The sequence below is a fragment of the Orycteropus afer genome, unplaced genomic scaffold (genome assembly GCF_000298275.1).
Source record: "Orycteropus afer afer isolate SDZICR_OR568_19922 unplaced genomic scaffold, OryAfe1.0 scaffold00587, whole genome shotgun sequence".
Taxonomy (NCBI): domain Eukaryota; kingdom Metazoa; phylum Chordata; class Mammalia; order Tubulidentata; family Orycteropodidae; genus Orycteropus; species Orycteropus afer.
The window spans coordinates 1,491,733-1,505,937 of record NW_006922174.1 but is presented as its reverse complement, the minus strand read 5'-3'; the positions used below and the strand labels follow the sequence as shown (position 1 = coordinate 1,505,937).

Sequence of the window (14,205 nt, the reverse complement as noted above, 5' to 3'; positions counted from 1 at the left end):
AGACCCTGTGGGCAGTTCCCCTCTGTCCTCTAGGGGCGCTGTGGGTCGGAATGGACTCCAGGCAGTGGGTGTGGTTTGGGCTTTGCTTCTGTGAAGGTTGACAGCCTTGGAGACCCTGTGGGCAGTTCCACTCTGTCCTCTAGGGGCGCTGTGAGTACAGCAATGGGCTGTGCCCTGCTGTGTTCTCATAAACATGACAGACAGGTCCCGATTTACAGGTGAGGGGTGAGGACCTCAGCTTGTATCTTTGGGGGGTCCTTCCAGTCCCTCGGCTTCGTCCCATCCCTCCATACCCCCCTTGCAGCCCTGTGGGGCGTTGCCCTCCAGGTGGACACGCTGGTCCCGTGGTGCCTGTGTGTCGCTCCATTGGCTGGTACCAGAATGCCCACCTAAGGGCTGGTGAGGGGCCTGTCTTGCGGGTTCACCACTGGTGTAATAAAGATGGCCTGTCAGAGGCTGGTTTCTTTGGTGAGGTCCTGGGCCGTCTCTGCATGTGTTTGGGTTCCTGCAGTTCCCTTTTGTGTGACTCTGTCCCGGGGGGTGGTTTCCAGATAAGGAGGCAAGACAAAGGGGCAGGGATGGAGGAGGGGGTCCCAGGCAGGCCGGGGTCAGCAGAGGCACTCGTCCCACACACCTGCAGAGGAGTGTCTGACAGAGAACTGCCGCCTGGAGAGGTGGCCCCACAGGAGAGCAGTGAGCCAGGAGGGCGAGGGGAGGCCGCTGAGGGTCTGAAGCTGTGAGCTGGGCTGAGGGGCTGGCGGCTGGCCACAGTTCAGTCCAGTTCAGGTCAGTTCAGCACGTGAGCCCTGCCTTTTCCTGAGACAACGTTCCACAGTCTCTCGGCCTGGCCTTGATGGGATGGGGGGCTGGGTTTGTCCCAAGCATCGTCAGAGGGGATGGGGTTGGGAAGAGAGCTGGACAGAGGCGGGGCAAGGGCAGCTGGGCCGGCGGCCACAGGTGTGTTTGTGTCCAGGCTGGTCCAGGTGGAGCCAGGCAGTGGGGGGCAGGGCAGGGGAGGGGGCAGGGGTCGCTTGGGGCTGCCTGGCGCCATCAGGGCAGGGCAGGGCAGGGGAGGGGGCAGGGGTCGCTTGGGGCTGCCTGGCGCCATCAGCAGAAGGGTCTGGGAGCGGCACGCAGACTAGGCCAGGAGGTCCCATGCAGCCAGTGGTTTTGAGATTTTTTTTTAAATAAAAGCTCCAAAACTGTTTATGCTGGAAAATGTCAACATGTCGCAGATGGACTTGAGAGGGCCCCATGAGCCCGCGTCCTCCATCAGCCCCAGCCGCCTGCCGAGTTGTGACTCAGCCCTCGACATGCCCACCCCCTCCCGGGTAAGCCCTCACCATCGCGTCAGCGCTGACTCATGGCGACCCTGTGTGTCAGAACAGAACTGGGCCCACGGGGTTTCCAGGGGCTGCCAGCTGGGAGCCAGATCACCAGGCCTTTCTCTGGAGGCGCGTCTGGACTCGACCCCCAGCCGTTTGGAGCAGCCGGGCATGTTCACCGTTCGTGCCTCCCGCAGACTTGAAAGCAAACCCCAGGCATCGTGCCATCTCACCTCTAGCTTGTCAGGGTCCACCTGGGGACGAGGAGGACGTAGCACAGGGGTTGCCATGCTCAGGGTCCAGCTGTAGGGTTTGTAATGCCTCATGACTGAGCGGGGTTTGTGGGGGTGGGGACAGGCACGGCCCCAGCACAGAGCTTCCCTGCCCGGCGAGCTGTCCAGGCAGAGTACCTCTGGACAGAGGCCAGAGCCACACCTACTCTCACCGAGCACCAGGGTCTGCGTTGACGTGTGGGGTCCTTGCGGGCCAGGCCCTCTTGGTACCTGGGGTGCCCCGCTTCCTGCCTGCCAGCCTCGGGGCGAGGAGGGTCTCCTGAGTTTGCAGCCGCTGCCCTCCCCGCAGGCTTCACCCATGGCCGCCAGGTGGAATGACTGACTGCCTTTGGGCCCCGTCCCAGCTCCCTGTGGAGGCCCTACCAGCCTGCAGGGCATGCTGGGAGCTGCTGTCTCTGGAAGCTCAGACCGCCAACCCAACCAGCAGTGGTCACTGTGGGTCCATCACCTGGCCAGGAGCCAGGCTCCTTGCAAGTGGAGACAGGGTGGCCGCCAAGCCTGAGGCTCAGGGCAGAGTCACCTGTAACCTGAGCTGCCGGCTCTGTGTTTGTGATGGGCCGGCTGTGGGTGGAGGGAGGGCCTTTGGAGTTTGGTCACCTCTAACCTCAGGGCCTTGACTGATTATCCAGTGAGGCTGTGGACTGCCCTCTCCACCTCCCTGCCTCCCCCAGCCCTCGCCCTCCACCGTTTCTGTCCCTGCGGCTCCCAGGACGGGGGCCCAGTCCTGTGGATGTGAGGGTGACAGGTCACATGCTCCATGCTGTCACACGGACTGGCACGGCCCACACCCAGTGCCACTCCCCCCCCCCGCCTCTCCGCTGTCTCAGCGCCTCTGCTGTTGGCTGGGCAGCGAACCAGCCAGGCTGGCTTCCGCGCTGCTGACACCTCACATCGGGACTGGGGACTGTCTACAAGGCTTAGCCTCAGGCCGTTGTTTAAATAGTTGATTATTTCTTAGTCCCACTTACAGTGGCTCTGGGCTGTCTGAGGGGACTGAGATGTTCCCGCCAACAACGGGTGATACCGAGGTGACAGTGTGGGTCCCTGCAGATGTGGGCCCTGGGCTCTATCGGCCCGCTTGCCGACCGCCACCCCTGAGGTTCCAGGGCGTCTTGGAGACCTGCGGGAGGAAGGCTGGCGCTCTGGAGGCTCACCTGAGTGCCCCGTGTTCTCTTCCAGGCTGGCCCGGGGACCCTCATCATGGCCACAGGGGTCCAGGACTTCAACCGGACAGAGTCTGACCGGCTGAACGAGATCAAGGGACATCTGGAGATCGCCTTGTTGGAAAAGCACTTTCTCCGTAAGTAGCCCAGGGGACAGGGACAGGACGGGACAGCGTCCCACTGAAGTGCCGTCAGGAGCTGGGCTGAGGGACCCACTGCGAACCCTATCCCTGGACCCATCGAGGGGCAGCTGCGGCTGGCACAGTGTCCCCTCCTGACCCGAGTCCCCACCTGTGGCCTCAGGAGGCCTCTGCTTGGCGTGGGGTCATGGCTCTGGAGGGCAGAACACAGTGTCCGCCTGGTCTCAGTGACCCTGGGCTGGGCCTGTGCGGTCAGCTCAGCGTCCATCGGCGTTTGTGCTTCTTGAGGGCGTCTGGACCTCCCCATCGCGCTATGCCCCTGAGTGTGTGCAGAGCAGGCAGGAGAGCAGTGGCTTCACCGTTCGTTTCCTGTGGTGGTGGGACCGGGGCTGTTGGGGCTTCTCAGCCGTGCGGCCCCACCTGGGCTGCTGGGGCTTTTCCCACCTGCTGGACCGTGGCTCTGGGGTGGTGCTCACAGGTTGTTCCGGAGGGGCGTATGGCTCCTGCAGGGAGCTGAGCGCCTTCCAGGCCTGGTCGTGCTGCGGGCACTGCTTTTGTTGTTTGAATCTGCATTCATGTTACAGGTGAGGTCACTGGGGCCTAGTGGTACAGCCGTCTGATGCTTAGGGTTTAAGCCAGGCAGCGTGAATTTGAGGGCAGGTCTGGTGACACCCTCAGTCTCCCCACAACAAGTCAAGGTGGCTGTAGAGCTGGCTGGAGTGGGGTGAGGGCCAGGCTGGGTCTGCCCTGTGCTGGTGGGTAGGGACTAGACTGTGGTTACAGAGCTGGCCACATGGATTTTCGGGTACACTCAGGTGTGGCAGTGGGCTCCTGCAGTTGGGGGATGGGATGTGAATGGGAGGACAGACCCTCTTGCTGGGTGCCTTAGCCAGGAAGGCACGGGTGTAGGCTCCTTCTGGCATCTGTCCGTCAGCCTTGGCCACTGTCCAGCAAGTTTGGCCGAGCCCTGCTGGAGGTTGTTCCAGGGCCCCAGGGAGGGTGGACTGACCTGCTCTGCATCAGCCACGTCGGTTCACAGCCAGGCTCCCTTCCCCTGCACCCGGTGGTGTCCGCTCCCTGACTGTCTAAAGCCAAACCCAGCCATCCCATCATGTTGTTCATGTGGACTTCAATACGTGGCTCAACATGTTTTAAAAACCGTGAATCCAACATCACAACTAGAAGAAAGGTTTGTTTTCATGTCATCCGACATCCAACTTAAGTTCAACTTTCCTCCAGTGTCTCATCATTTGTTTGGGGCCTTTGAATCAACAGCCAGGCCAGGTTGTGTGTTGTGATTGGCTGCTTTCTCCCAGGTTGTGTATCGTGATTGGCTGCTTTCTCCCAGGTTGTGTATCGTGATTGGCTGCTTTCTCCCAGGTTGTGTATCGTGATTGGCTGGTTTCTCCCAGGTCTGCGTTGTAATTGGCTGGTTCATTTCTGCCACCTACTGCTTGGTAGGTTCTCAGCTGAGCGGCCAAGTGGCTGCTGGTAGAGATACTCACACTGGACTTCACTGATTGCACCTGGGAGTTGGTGGCCCAGGCTGCCCGCAGTCTGTCCTGTGTTCCCTAGTCACTTAGTGGAATTCAGACCAGTCCGTGGGGTGGCTCCCTCCTTGGCAACATGAACTTCCAGGAGGTGGCCTTTTTCTTTGATGTTAGGTCTTCGTCATTGTGGTTGAGAGCCGTCATTCACCAGTGACATAGTTGTGGCACCCCTGCCTCCTGGTGTCTAAGTCACCTGGTGCATCTGTAACAGAAATACCGTGGGTGGTGGCTTTCACACACAGAAATTGATCTTCTCCCAGTTCAGGACGTCAGAAGTTGGGTTCAGGGCATCAGCTCTTGGGGAGGCCCTGTCTCTCTCTTGCTCTGGGGGAGGTCATGTCTGTTTGGACCTCCTGTTTCTTGGTTCCTTGTAGGACTCCCTGGGACCTGCCCCTGCTTGCCTGCCTGTGCCCAATCAGCCTGGTTTACACCTCAGAGGTGGTCGGCTTAAGACCTCCCAGACACTGATGTGAGCTCACTGACGCAATAAGGAAAGCCCTATTCTGTCAACGAGATGGACTGACCCAGTGGCTGCAACGATGGCCTCAGGTGTAGCAAGGATTGTGAGGCTGGCCCAGGTCCAGGCAGTGTTTCATTCTGTTGTACATGAAGTCACTACGAGTCGGAGTTGACTTGATAGCACCTAACAACAGCAGCCTTCCTGAATGGTACTGAACCCACAGGTGTTGGGTGAGAGTTACAGCACACGTGCTGGGGGACACGGTTCAATCCCTAACAGCAGCGTTCCCGAATGGTACTGAACCCACAGGTGTTGGGAGAGAGTTACAGCACACGTGCTGGGGCCACAGTTCAGTCCCTAACAGCAGCCTCATGTCCAACAGAAGGAGATGTCGCTCAGGGCTGCGTCATCCCCACCGTCGCTGGCATGTTCAGTCTGTGGTTGCGGCTGTGTGCCCACCTGTCTCCAGGGGTCTCCATCACCCTCACTGGCCCTGGCCTTCTCCAAACATGATGTTGTTGTTGTTGTTAAGTGCCGTCGAGTCGTTTCTGACTCATAGTGACCCCATGCACAGCAGAACGAAACACTGCCCGATCCCGCGCCAGCCCCACAATCCGTGCTATACTTGAGCCCATCATTGCAGCCACCGTATCAATCCATCTCGTTGAAGGCCTCCCCCTTTTTCGTCGACCCTCCACCCTACCAAGCATGACATCCTTCTCCAGGGAATGGTCCCTTCTTACAACACGACCAAAATAGGTGAGACGAAGTCTGGCCATTCTTGCTTCCAAGGAGCATTCCGGTTGTACTTCCTCCAGGACAGATCTGTTAGTTCTTTTAACAGTCCATGGTACTTTCAGCATTCTCCGCCAGCACCACAACTCAAAAGCATCAACTCTTCTTCGGTCTTCCTTATTCATTGTCCAGCTCTCACATGCATACGAGGCGATTGGAAATATCATGGCTTGTGTCAGACGCACCTTAGTCCTCAATGAGATATCCTTGCTCTTCAGCACTTGAAACAGTTCCTTCGCAGTTGACTTTCCCAATGCTACACGTCGTCTAATGTCCTGACTGCTGCTTCCATTGTCATCGATTGTAGAACCAAGCAACGTGAATTCTTTGACAACCTCAATCTTCTCTCCATTTATTGTGATGCTGCTCATTGGTCCAGTTGTGAGGATTTTTGTTTTCTTTATATTGAGATGTAATCCATACTGCAGACTGTATTCTTCAACCTTCATCAGTAGATGCCTTAAGTCATCCTCACTTTCGCAAGCAAAGTTGTATCATCTGCATATCTTAGGTTGTTAATGATTCTTCCTCCAATCCTGATACCACGTTTTTCTTCATATAGTCCAGCTTCTCGGATTACTTGCTCAGCATATAGATTGAATAAGTGTGGAGACAGAATACAACCCTGACGCACTCCCTTCTTGATTTTAAACCATGTAGTGTCCCCTTGTTCTGTTCGAACGATAGCCTCCTGGTCAAGGTACAGATTCCTCATGAGTACAATCAAGTGCTCGGGGATTCCCATTCTTCTCAATGTTGTCCATAATTTGTCACGATCCACACAATCAAATACCTTTGCATAGTCAATAAAACACAAGTAAACATCTTTCTGGTATTCCCTGCCTTGAGCCAAGATCCATCTGACAACAGCTATGATATCCCTTGTTCCACGTTCTCTTCTGAATCGGGCTTGAACCTCTGGAAGTTCTCTGTCAATAGACTGCTGCAAACGTTTCTGAATTATCTTCAGTAAGATCTTACTTGCATGTGATATTAATGATATTGTTCTATAATTTCTACATTCTGTGGGATCACCTTTCCAAACATGATATCCTCTTGTTACTGGTCCCTTCTGATGACGGGCTTCTGGCAGGCGAGGCAGACGGGCTTCTGCTAGCATCTGCAGGGTTTCCTGGCCTGGTTTTGGAAGTAGGTCACCGGGCCTTTCTCCCTGGTCTGTCTTGGTCTGGAGGCTCTACTGAAACTGTCCACCATAGGGGCCCTGCTGGCACTCGAAACACTGGTGGCACAGCCTCTAGCCTCACAGTGACACGCAGCCCCCATAGTCGGACGTGCTGATGACAGCCTTGCATTAGAGGCCAACGGTGGTCGTTTTCTGCTTCTGCCTTCCTTCCCCATTTGCTATGTGACGTATTTCTGAAAACCAGCTTCCTTTCATCAAGTTGGGGTCACCCTGTATAGTTCATGTAGGAAGTTGGGGGACATGCTTGGTCTCCCTAAGATTTTCCAGTTTCTGAAATCATGAACTGATTCCCAAAGTGACCAGTGAGGTACTGGTATTTTGTTGTATTTTTTTGTCTGGTTATCATCATGAGATGGTGAGTTTAACTGTATTTGATGTGTCGTGATGGTCTTAGTGACTGTCTTCTGGATCCACACCCCTTGGCGTGAGAGTCCTTGTTTTTTGGTGGAATGTGTTGTGATGGTCTTAGTGACCGTCTTCTGGATCCGCACCCCTTGGCGTGAGAGTCCTTGTTTTTTGGTGGAATGTGTTGTGATGGTCTTAGTGACCGTCTTCTGGATCCACACCCCTTGGCGTGAGAGTCCTTGTTCTTTGGTGGAATGTGTTGTGATGGTCTTAGTGACCGTCTTCTGGATCCACACCCCTTGGCGTGAGAGTCCTTGTTCTTTGGTGGAATGAAATTTCCCGGGTTCACCGTCAGCATTTCCTCCCTCAGATCTGGAATTAACCATTTCCCCCAAAGAGCTCCGATTCCCTTTGGTGGAAAATGGTAGCAGGGACACAGTAAGGGTCTGAGGGCACTCACTGCTGCCACTGGCTCATTGTTGCCCAGCCTGGTCAGTCAGTGGGGCTGAGGCATTGAGTTCATGCAGATGGTATGAGTTCACATCTAGGAGCGTGGCGATTCCCCTCACTCACCTCGTCAAGCGCCTCTCCCTCCCTCCCTCCATCCCTCCCTCCCGCTCTCTATCTGAGAATCCTGGTTCCCAGTGGGTGGAGCCAGCAGTGACTTGTTGGCATTAACACACACAACAGTCTTAGAGTAAAGGACCAGTACTGCCACCAATGGGAGCTCTGGTAGCATAGTGGCTAAGGCACTTGACTGCTAACCAGAAGGCTGGCGGTTCAAACCCACCAGCCACTCCTCGGAAGGAAGATGGGGCAATCTACTTCCATAGTGATACTGCCTCAGAAACCTAAGAAGGGGTCACTATGAGTCAGATGTGACTCGACAGTACATAACAACAACAACAACAACTACCATCAACAGCAGGATTACTCAGAACTCTGTGTCTGTGTCTGTTTCTGTTTTTGTCCTGAGGACAGGCCTCTGCGAGGAAGCAATGTCTTCATTGTGCTGTAAAGTCACTGGGATAGTGTTGCCCTTCTTTGTGGCTGTGTCATCAACACAGTTGGGATGATTTGGGTTTTTTTCCACTTCAGATTTTTAATTTTAACTTTTATTTTGACACAATTTCAAACTTACAGAAGTTACAAAAATAGTATAAAGAATTTTCTATACTCTTCCCCTAAATTGTTCCCCAAAAGTTAACATTTACATTTGCTTTATCTGTGCCCCCTCCTACTCTCCTTCCCCCTCACTCATCAATCCACCCACTCACCCCTTCATCCACCCATCTTCTTATCCATCCATCCATCACCCACCCATCCATCCATCCACTCATCCATCACCCACCCATCCATCCATCCACTCATCCATCACCCACCCATCCATCCATCTTTCCATCCATCCATCCATCCATCTGCCCACCCATTCATCCATCCGTCATCTACTCATCCATCATCCACCCATCCATCATTCACCCACTCATCCAGCTGTCCATCCATCCATCTCCCCACTCATTCATCCATCTTCCCATCCATTCATCTACCCTCCCTTCACCCATCCATCATTCACCCACTCATCCAGCTGTCCATCCATCCATCCGTCATTCATCCATCCATTACCCATCTATCCATCCATCCATCATCCATGCACTCATCCATCCATCTACACACCCATTCATCCATCTTCCCATCCATTCATCTGTCCATTTACCCACCCATTCATCCATCTATCTATCCATCCATACATCTCCACCCATTCATCCATCCACTCATCCATCATCCACCGATCCATCTATCCATCCATCTTCCACCCCTCTATCATCCACCCACTCATCTATCCATCCATCCATCATCCATGCACTCATCCATCCATCTACACACCCATTCATCCATCTTCCCATCCATTCATCTGTCCATTTACCCACCTACTCATCCATCTATCCATCCATCCATCCATCTCCCCACCCATTCATCCATCCAACCATCCATCCATCTACCCTCCCTTCATCCATCCATCATCCACCCACTCATCTGTCTGTCTATCCATCCATCCTTCTGTCCATCTACCCATGCACTCATCCATCCATCATCCCATCCTCCCATACAACCTCTCACTCACTCCCAGCCCCTCCACCCCTCCACCTGTCTGTCCATCCATCATTCATCCTTTGTCTATCAATCTTATCTATTTGTCTCTTCTTTTTTAGCTGACTGATGCCCCCTTGAGCTTGTAGCCTTCTGCTGTGTATTTCCTGAAGGCAAGAACATATAAGCAGAGCACACTTACCAAAATCAGGAAATTAATACAATACTAAGACCTTATTTGTTTCCACCGTTTGTCCCAATAATTCTTTATAGCAGAATAAAATCCCAAATCGTACCTTGCATTCATTTGTCCCATCTCTCTAGTCTCCTTAATCTGGGGCAGCTCTTTGTTCTTGTGTGTTCTGACATGGACATTTGTGTAGACTCCAGGTCAGTCACAGACTGTCCCTCAAGGTGGGTTTGTATTCTGATGGCTCATGGTTGGATCCAGGTTATATAGTCTTGTCCTGAGTGTCACAGAAGTGATGGTGTGTCCTTCCCATTGCACTGTGTCAGGAGGCACAGGATGTCATCTGGTCCTACTATGCATGGAGTCTGTGGGTGGTGCAAATGGTTCCATACTTGACACCACTCAGAAGATTAGTGGTTTGAACAGCTTGCACTCACCCAGAGGTGCACTGGAGACAAGTCAGGCACTCTGCTGTGGAGCAGTTTTGCTTGGCACACGGGGTGGCCATGAGTCAGAGGCAGCCTACCAGCAGCTAACAACAAGAACACATGGTCTAGAGATTACTGTTACACAGAAAATTTATTTTTGTAGCTAATTTGAAGTTGTTCAGAGGGTTCCACAGTCAAGGTAGATTCCGAGAAGTCAACTTTCTTTCCCGTTTTCCTGCTCCTGCTCTCCCTGCTCCCCTATGGACACCAGTTTTCTTTTAATCTACTGTTTATCCATCTCCTGAATGTGTTTATGGATGCGATATGTGTTGTTCTTATCTTCCTCTATTAGGTAAATGTTAGCGCATTTATGCTATCACCACACTTAGATTATATCCTGGAGATTACTTGGAAATTGTCCCTGTACATACTTCCTGCTTTGTTCTACCTCTGCATCCCCTGTGTGGAGTAGCACAGTTTAGCCCGCCTGTTCCCTGGTCATGGACAACTGTACTGTCTCCAGCCTTTTACCATTGAGGTAGTTACAGTGGTTCTTACCAGGCTGACTGTGCCTTGAGCACATGGCCTGTACTTACTTATTTTTATACCCTGAACAACTAACATGATGTCTTGGCTACAGTAGGACCTTAGTGACTGGAACAACTAATTGCAGAAAAGCATGGTCAAAGTTGTAATTTGCACCAGAAAAGCTGTTCCCTTCTTCTTCCGTTATCTCTTCCATCTCAGTATCCAGAGAATATAGTGTATGAGAAAGGATACCATATAACGCTGGGGTGCACAGAGATGTTCTGGTTGTCATGAAACCTTTCTCTGTGTGCTGGGTTAGTGCTCTCTGGTCTATAGGAGGCAGTATGAGTGTGGGGTGTGGAAAGAGCTATGAGTCTACAGTTAGGGCTCCAGGCTTCTGGTTCTTGACTCAGCTTCCAGTTAGCAGGTTACTGTGAGTATTTAACAGGAGAAAGAGATGGCCATCTTCTTCCTTAAAGATTGACAGCCTTGAAAACCCTATGGGGCAGTTCCACTCTGTCCTATAGAGTCGTGATGAGTTGTAATTGGTTCTGTGGCTGTGGGTTTTGGTTTTTGGTCTATGAACATTTAACTGTGTAGGGCCTTGCTCCCCCATCTGTAAAATACCTAAGTGATTGTTGTTAAAATTCCATTCAGTTGTCTCTAGCACTTTCTCTCAGAAAGCCAGAACCATTATTCTTCTTGGAGAAGAGGCAGTGGCCACAGTGTACTGCTGCTTTTTTCACTTATTAAATATTGAAGCGTACAAATGTTCCTGTGAGGAAATGACATCAGATAGGACTGGCCTGAGGCCGAAGCCTCCTAGATTTCTTAAAGAAGCACATAAGCTAAAAGCATCAAGAGTTTTCATTTAGCCCCAAATGCATTTCAGCCATTACAGCTTTGGGGGCTAAGTGCCCGGTGTCCCATAGTTTCTGTGTGTGAGGCTGCATTTATCGACCGCCTGCTGGATGCAGGCTCTGGGGGATGGAGCTCTCCAGCATCCTGAGGGGCTCATATAGGCTGTACCCCACAGCAAGGAGTTCACACACAGACAGTTGAACCCAGAGAGAAAGCAAGGGGATTAATAAACCACTCCAGTGCTATAGCTCCCAGGGAGCCACTCCCTTCTAGGCCCCAGGAAGGCCCCTAGCAGTGTGCTCTCTTTCCCCCATACCTTATGGTAACATTTGCAAAAATAAAATATTTTAACTGCAGTCAGCTAAGTCCACTCTCTCTTCTCACACCAACTTCCCCCGTGTCATCTGGTGGTGCTGAGTGGCTTTAGACAGTTTGGGGCGTGCCTGTGGGGAAGTTTAGTGAGATATATTCTTGGGTGTTCACAGGTGCTGGCTAGGTGAAGTGTTAGTGCCATGGTGTGAGAACAGCTTCCAGGAATGGCCCTCCTGCCCACAGAGCTGATTCCAAAGACACGTGACATGGCATATGAAGGGGCTGAAGAGAAATGGTTGGTGCCAGAAGCTGGTCTGTGGCGTCTTTTCTGGGAGCAGCTGTGTGACATTGTAACCAGGGAGAACTGTGTTACATGGTAACCAGGGAGCAGCTGTGTAACAGTAACCAGTGGCTCTGGGTTCCACAGGTGCCCTTTGCAGGAGCAGCTGTGTGATATTGTAACCAGGGGGTCTGGGTTCCACAGATGCTTCCTTAAAGCCCTAACTGTATCTTCAGTCAGGTTGAATCTCGAAAGTGCAGTGTATAAATTTTGAAAGCACTGTCTTTCAAATGTCTTTTCATGGCAACTCTACGCAGTCTAATGTTTCAGAATTCTTGTGTTCATTCAGCATGAGCTTATAGTGCAGCCCTAAATAGGACGACTGTCTCAGGTCTGACAGCCAGCCCAAACGTTTGCACGGCGTCACCGAGAGCAAACTATGAGGCAGAAGGATACTTTCTGAGCTGTTAATGAGAGGAAGCAAATTTTCCTGAGCAGAGGAAGGAGTGTTCATTCCATTCTCTCCACAGAAAACATGTCACCGACTCTTGTCAGGTGAAGGGGCGATTGAGGAAAGCGCAGCCCCTTGGGTGGGTCCAGTGTTTCTGCCATTGCTCGTCCTGTCTATTTGGTGGTGCTGGGCCAAGAAGATAAACTCCCAGGGACTGGAGGCTGGGCCGGCCTGGTTGTTTCCATCATGATACATCTCTGCCTGTGAGGACAGGGTTGGGGCCTGTGGATAGACAGCAGGTGGGTGGCCCAGGCAGACAGAAGACAGCAAACAGATCGAATGAGAAGGTGAAATCACATAATGTAGGTTAGGGAGGCCGACCAGGAGGCCAACAGTGCAAGCCCAGTCACCAGCTGTGCAGGAGAGAGACCTGGAGGTCTGCTCAGTGAGGATGACAGCCTGGAAACCCGGGCCAGTTCTCCCCTGTCACAGGGACTCCCTGGGAGCCACGGTCAGCTCAGTGGCACCTAACAGCAGCACACGCCTGTGTCGTAGACATAGATGGATATTCTTCTGGGGAAGGAAAAACCAAAATTTCATGCCCTGTTGGCCCTGAAGCAAACTAGATGTTGACTCCCTAGCTGCCCTTGCCCAGGACAGGAGGCCTTTGGGCACAGGGAGAGCTGACTCACCAGGCAGTACTTCTGGGTGAGGGCGAGGCCTGCACCAGCTCCTCCTGGGGACCGACTGCCCAGCCACAGGGAAAGCTTGACCCTGATGGCTGCGTCATTCCAGCTGCTCGTTGCTGGGGTCCCACAGCATCTCACCCGCACTCTGGAAGGTGGCCCGGCTGCTCATTGCTGGGGTCCCATGCATCACCTGGTTGGTGTCTCACCTGTGCTCTGGAAGGTGGCCCGGCTGGCTGCTCGTTGCTGGAGTCCCACAGCGTCTCACCTGTGCTCTGGAAGGTGGCCCGGCTGCTCGTTGCTGGGGTCCCATGCATCGCCTGGCTGGTGTCTCACCCGTGCTCTGGAAGGTGGCGGGTCCATGAAGAGTGTTAAGTCAGGAGCCACTGCCGTGTCTGTAGCCTCTTGTTTGCTCTCTGTGTCCTGCCCCCTGCATGTGTCACCAGCTCCTTGAGTGGTGAGAAGGGCTGGGCTGTCCTCCCCACTTGCTGGTGGCACCGCTGAGGTCCCACAGGCACACTGGGCGGAGAAGTTCCCCAGCCGGCACACCCTCCCCATACTCTGCCACCTCCTTGGGTGGTCCCCACCAGAAACCTTCGTCTGTGTGGTTGAGGCTGGCCCAGCAGGCTGGCAGGGGCAGCGTCCAGTGGCACCTGTATCAGTGTAGCACTTGGCATGGCTGGGCATTGCAGCACTGAGAGCCCCTTACTCGTCCCCATCTCATCTCTCTCCCTGCTGAGCTGGGTGCCCCTGGGAGAGCGTGGAGGCTGCTGCTGCTTATCTGGGAGCTCCCACAGCACGGGACCAGGACCTGGCAGCCAGTGGGTGCTCCGTGTACGTTTGGATGGATGTATGCAAGGAAAGATGCATGGGTAGACGTATGGATGAAATGGATGGGTCAGTGGGTGGGTGGACGGGTGGGCTGATGGGTAGATGTATGGATAAGTAAGTAAATGGATGGGTCAGTGGCTGGGTGGACGGGTGGGCCGATGGGTAGACGTATGGATGAGTAAGTAAATGTATGGGTCAGTGGCTGGGTAGACGGGTGGGCCGATGGGTAGATGTATGGATGAGTAAGTAAATGGATGGGTCAGTGGCTGGGTAGA

At 53.3% G+C, this 14,205-nt stretch overlaps 1 protein-coding gene across 1 annotated transcript in view; it reads left to right on the top strand.

Moving 5' to 3' along the window:
* Positions 1-14,205, top strand: part of GRAMD4 (GRAM domain containing 4) — a 53,214-nt gene that overhangs the window by 5,703 nt on the left and 33,306 nt on the right. The window contains exon 2 of the mRNA XM_007956238.2: positions 2,798-2,918. Coding sequence (XP_007954429.1) covers positions 2,798-2,918 — 121 coding nt within the window. The remainder of the gene's footprint in view (positions 1-2,797; positions 2,919-14,205) is intronic.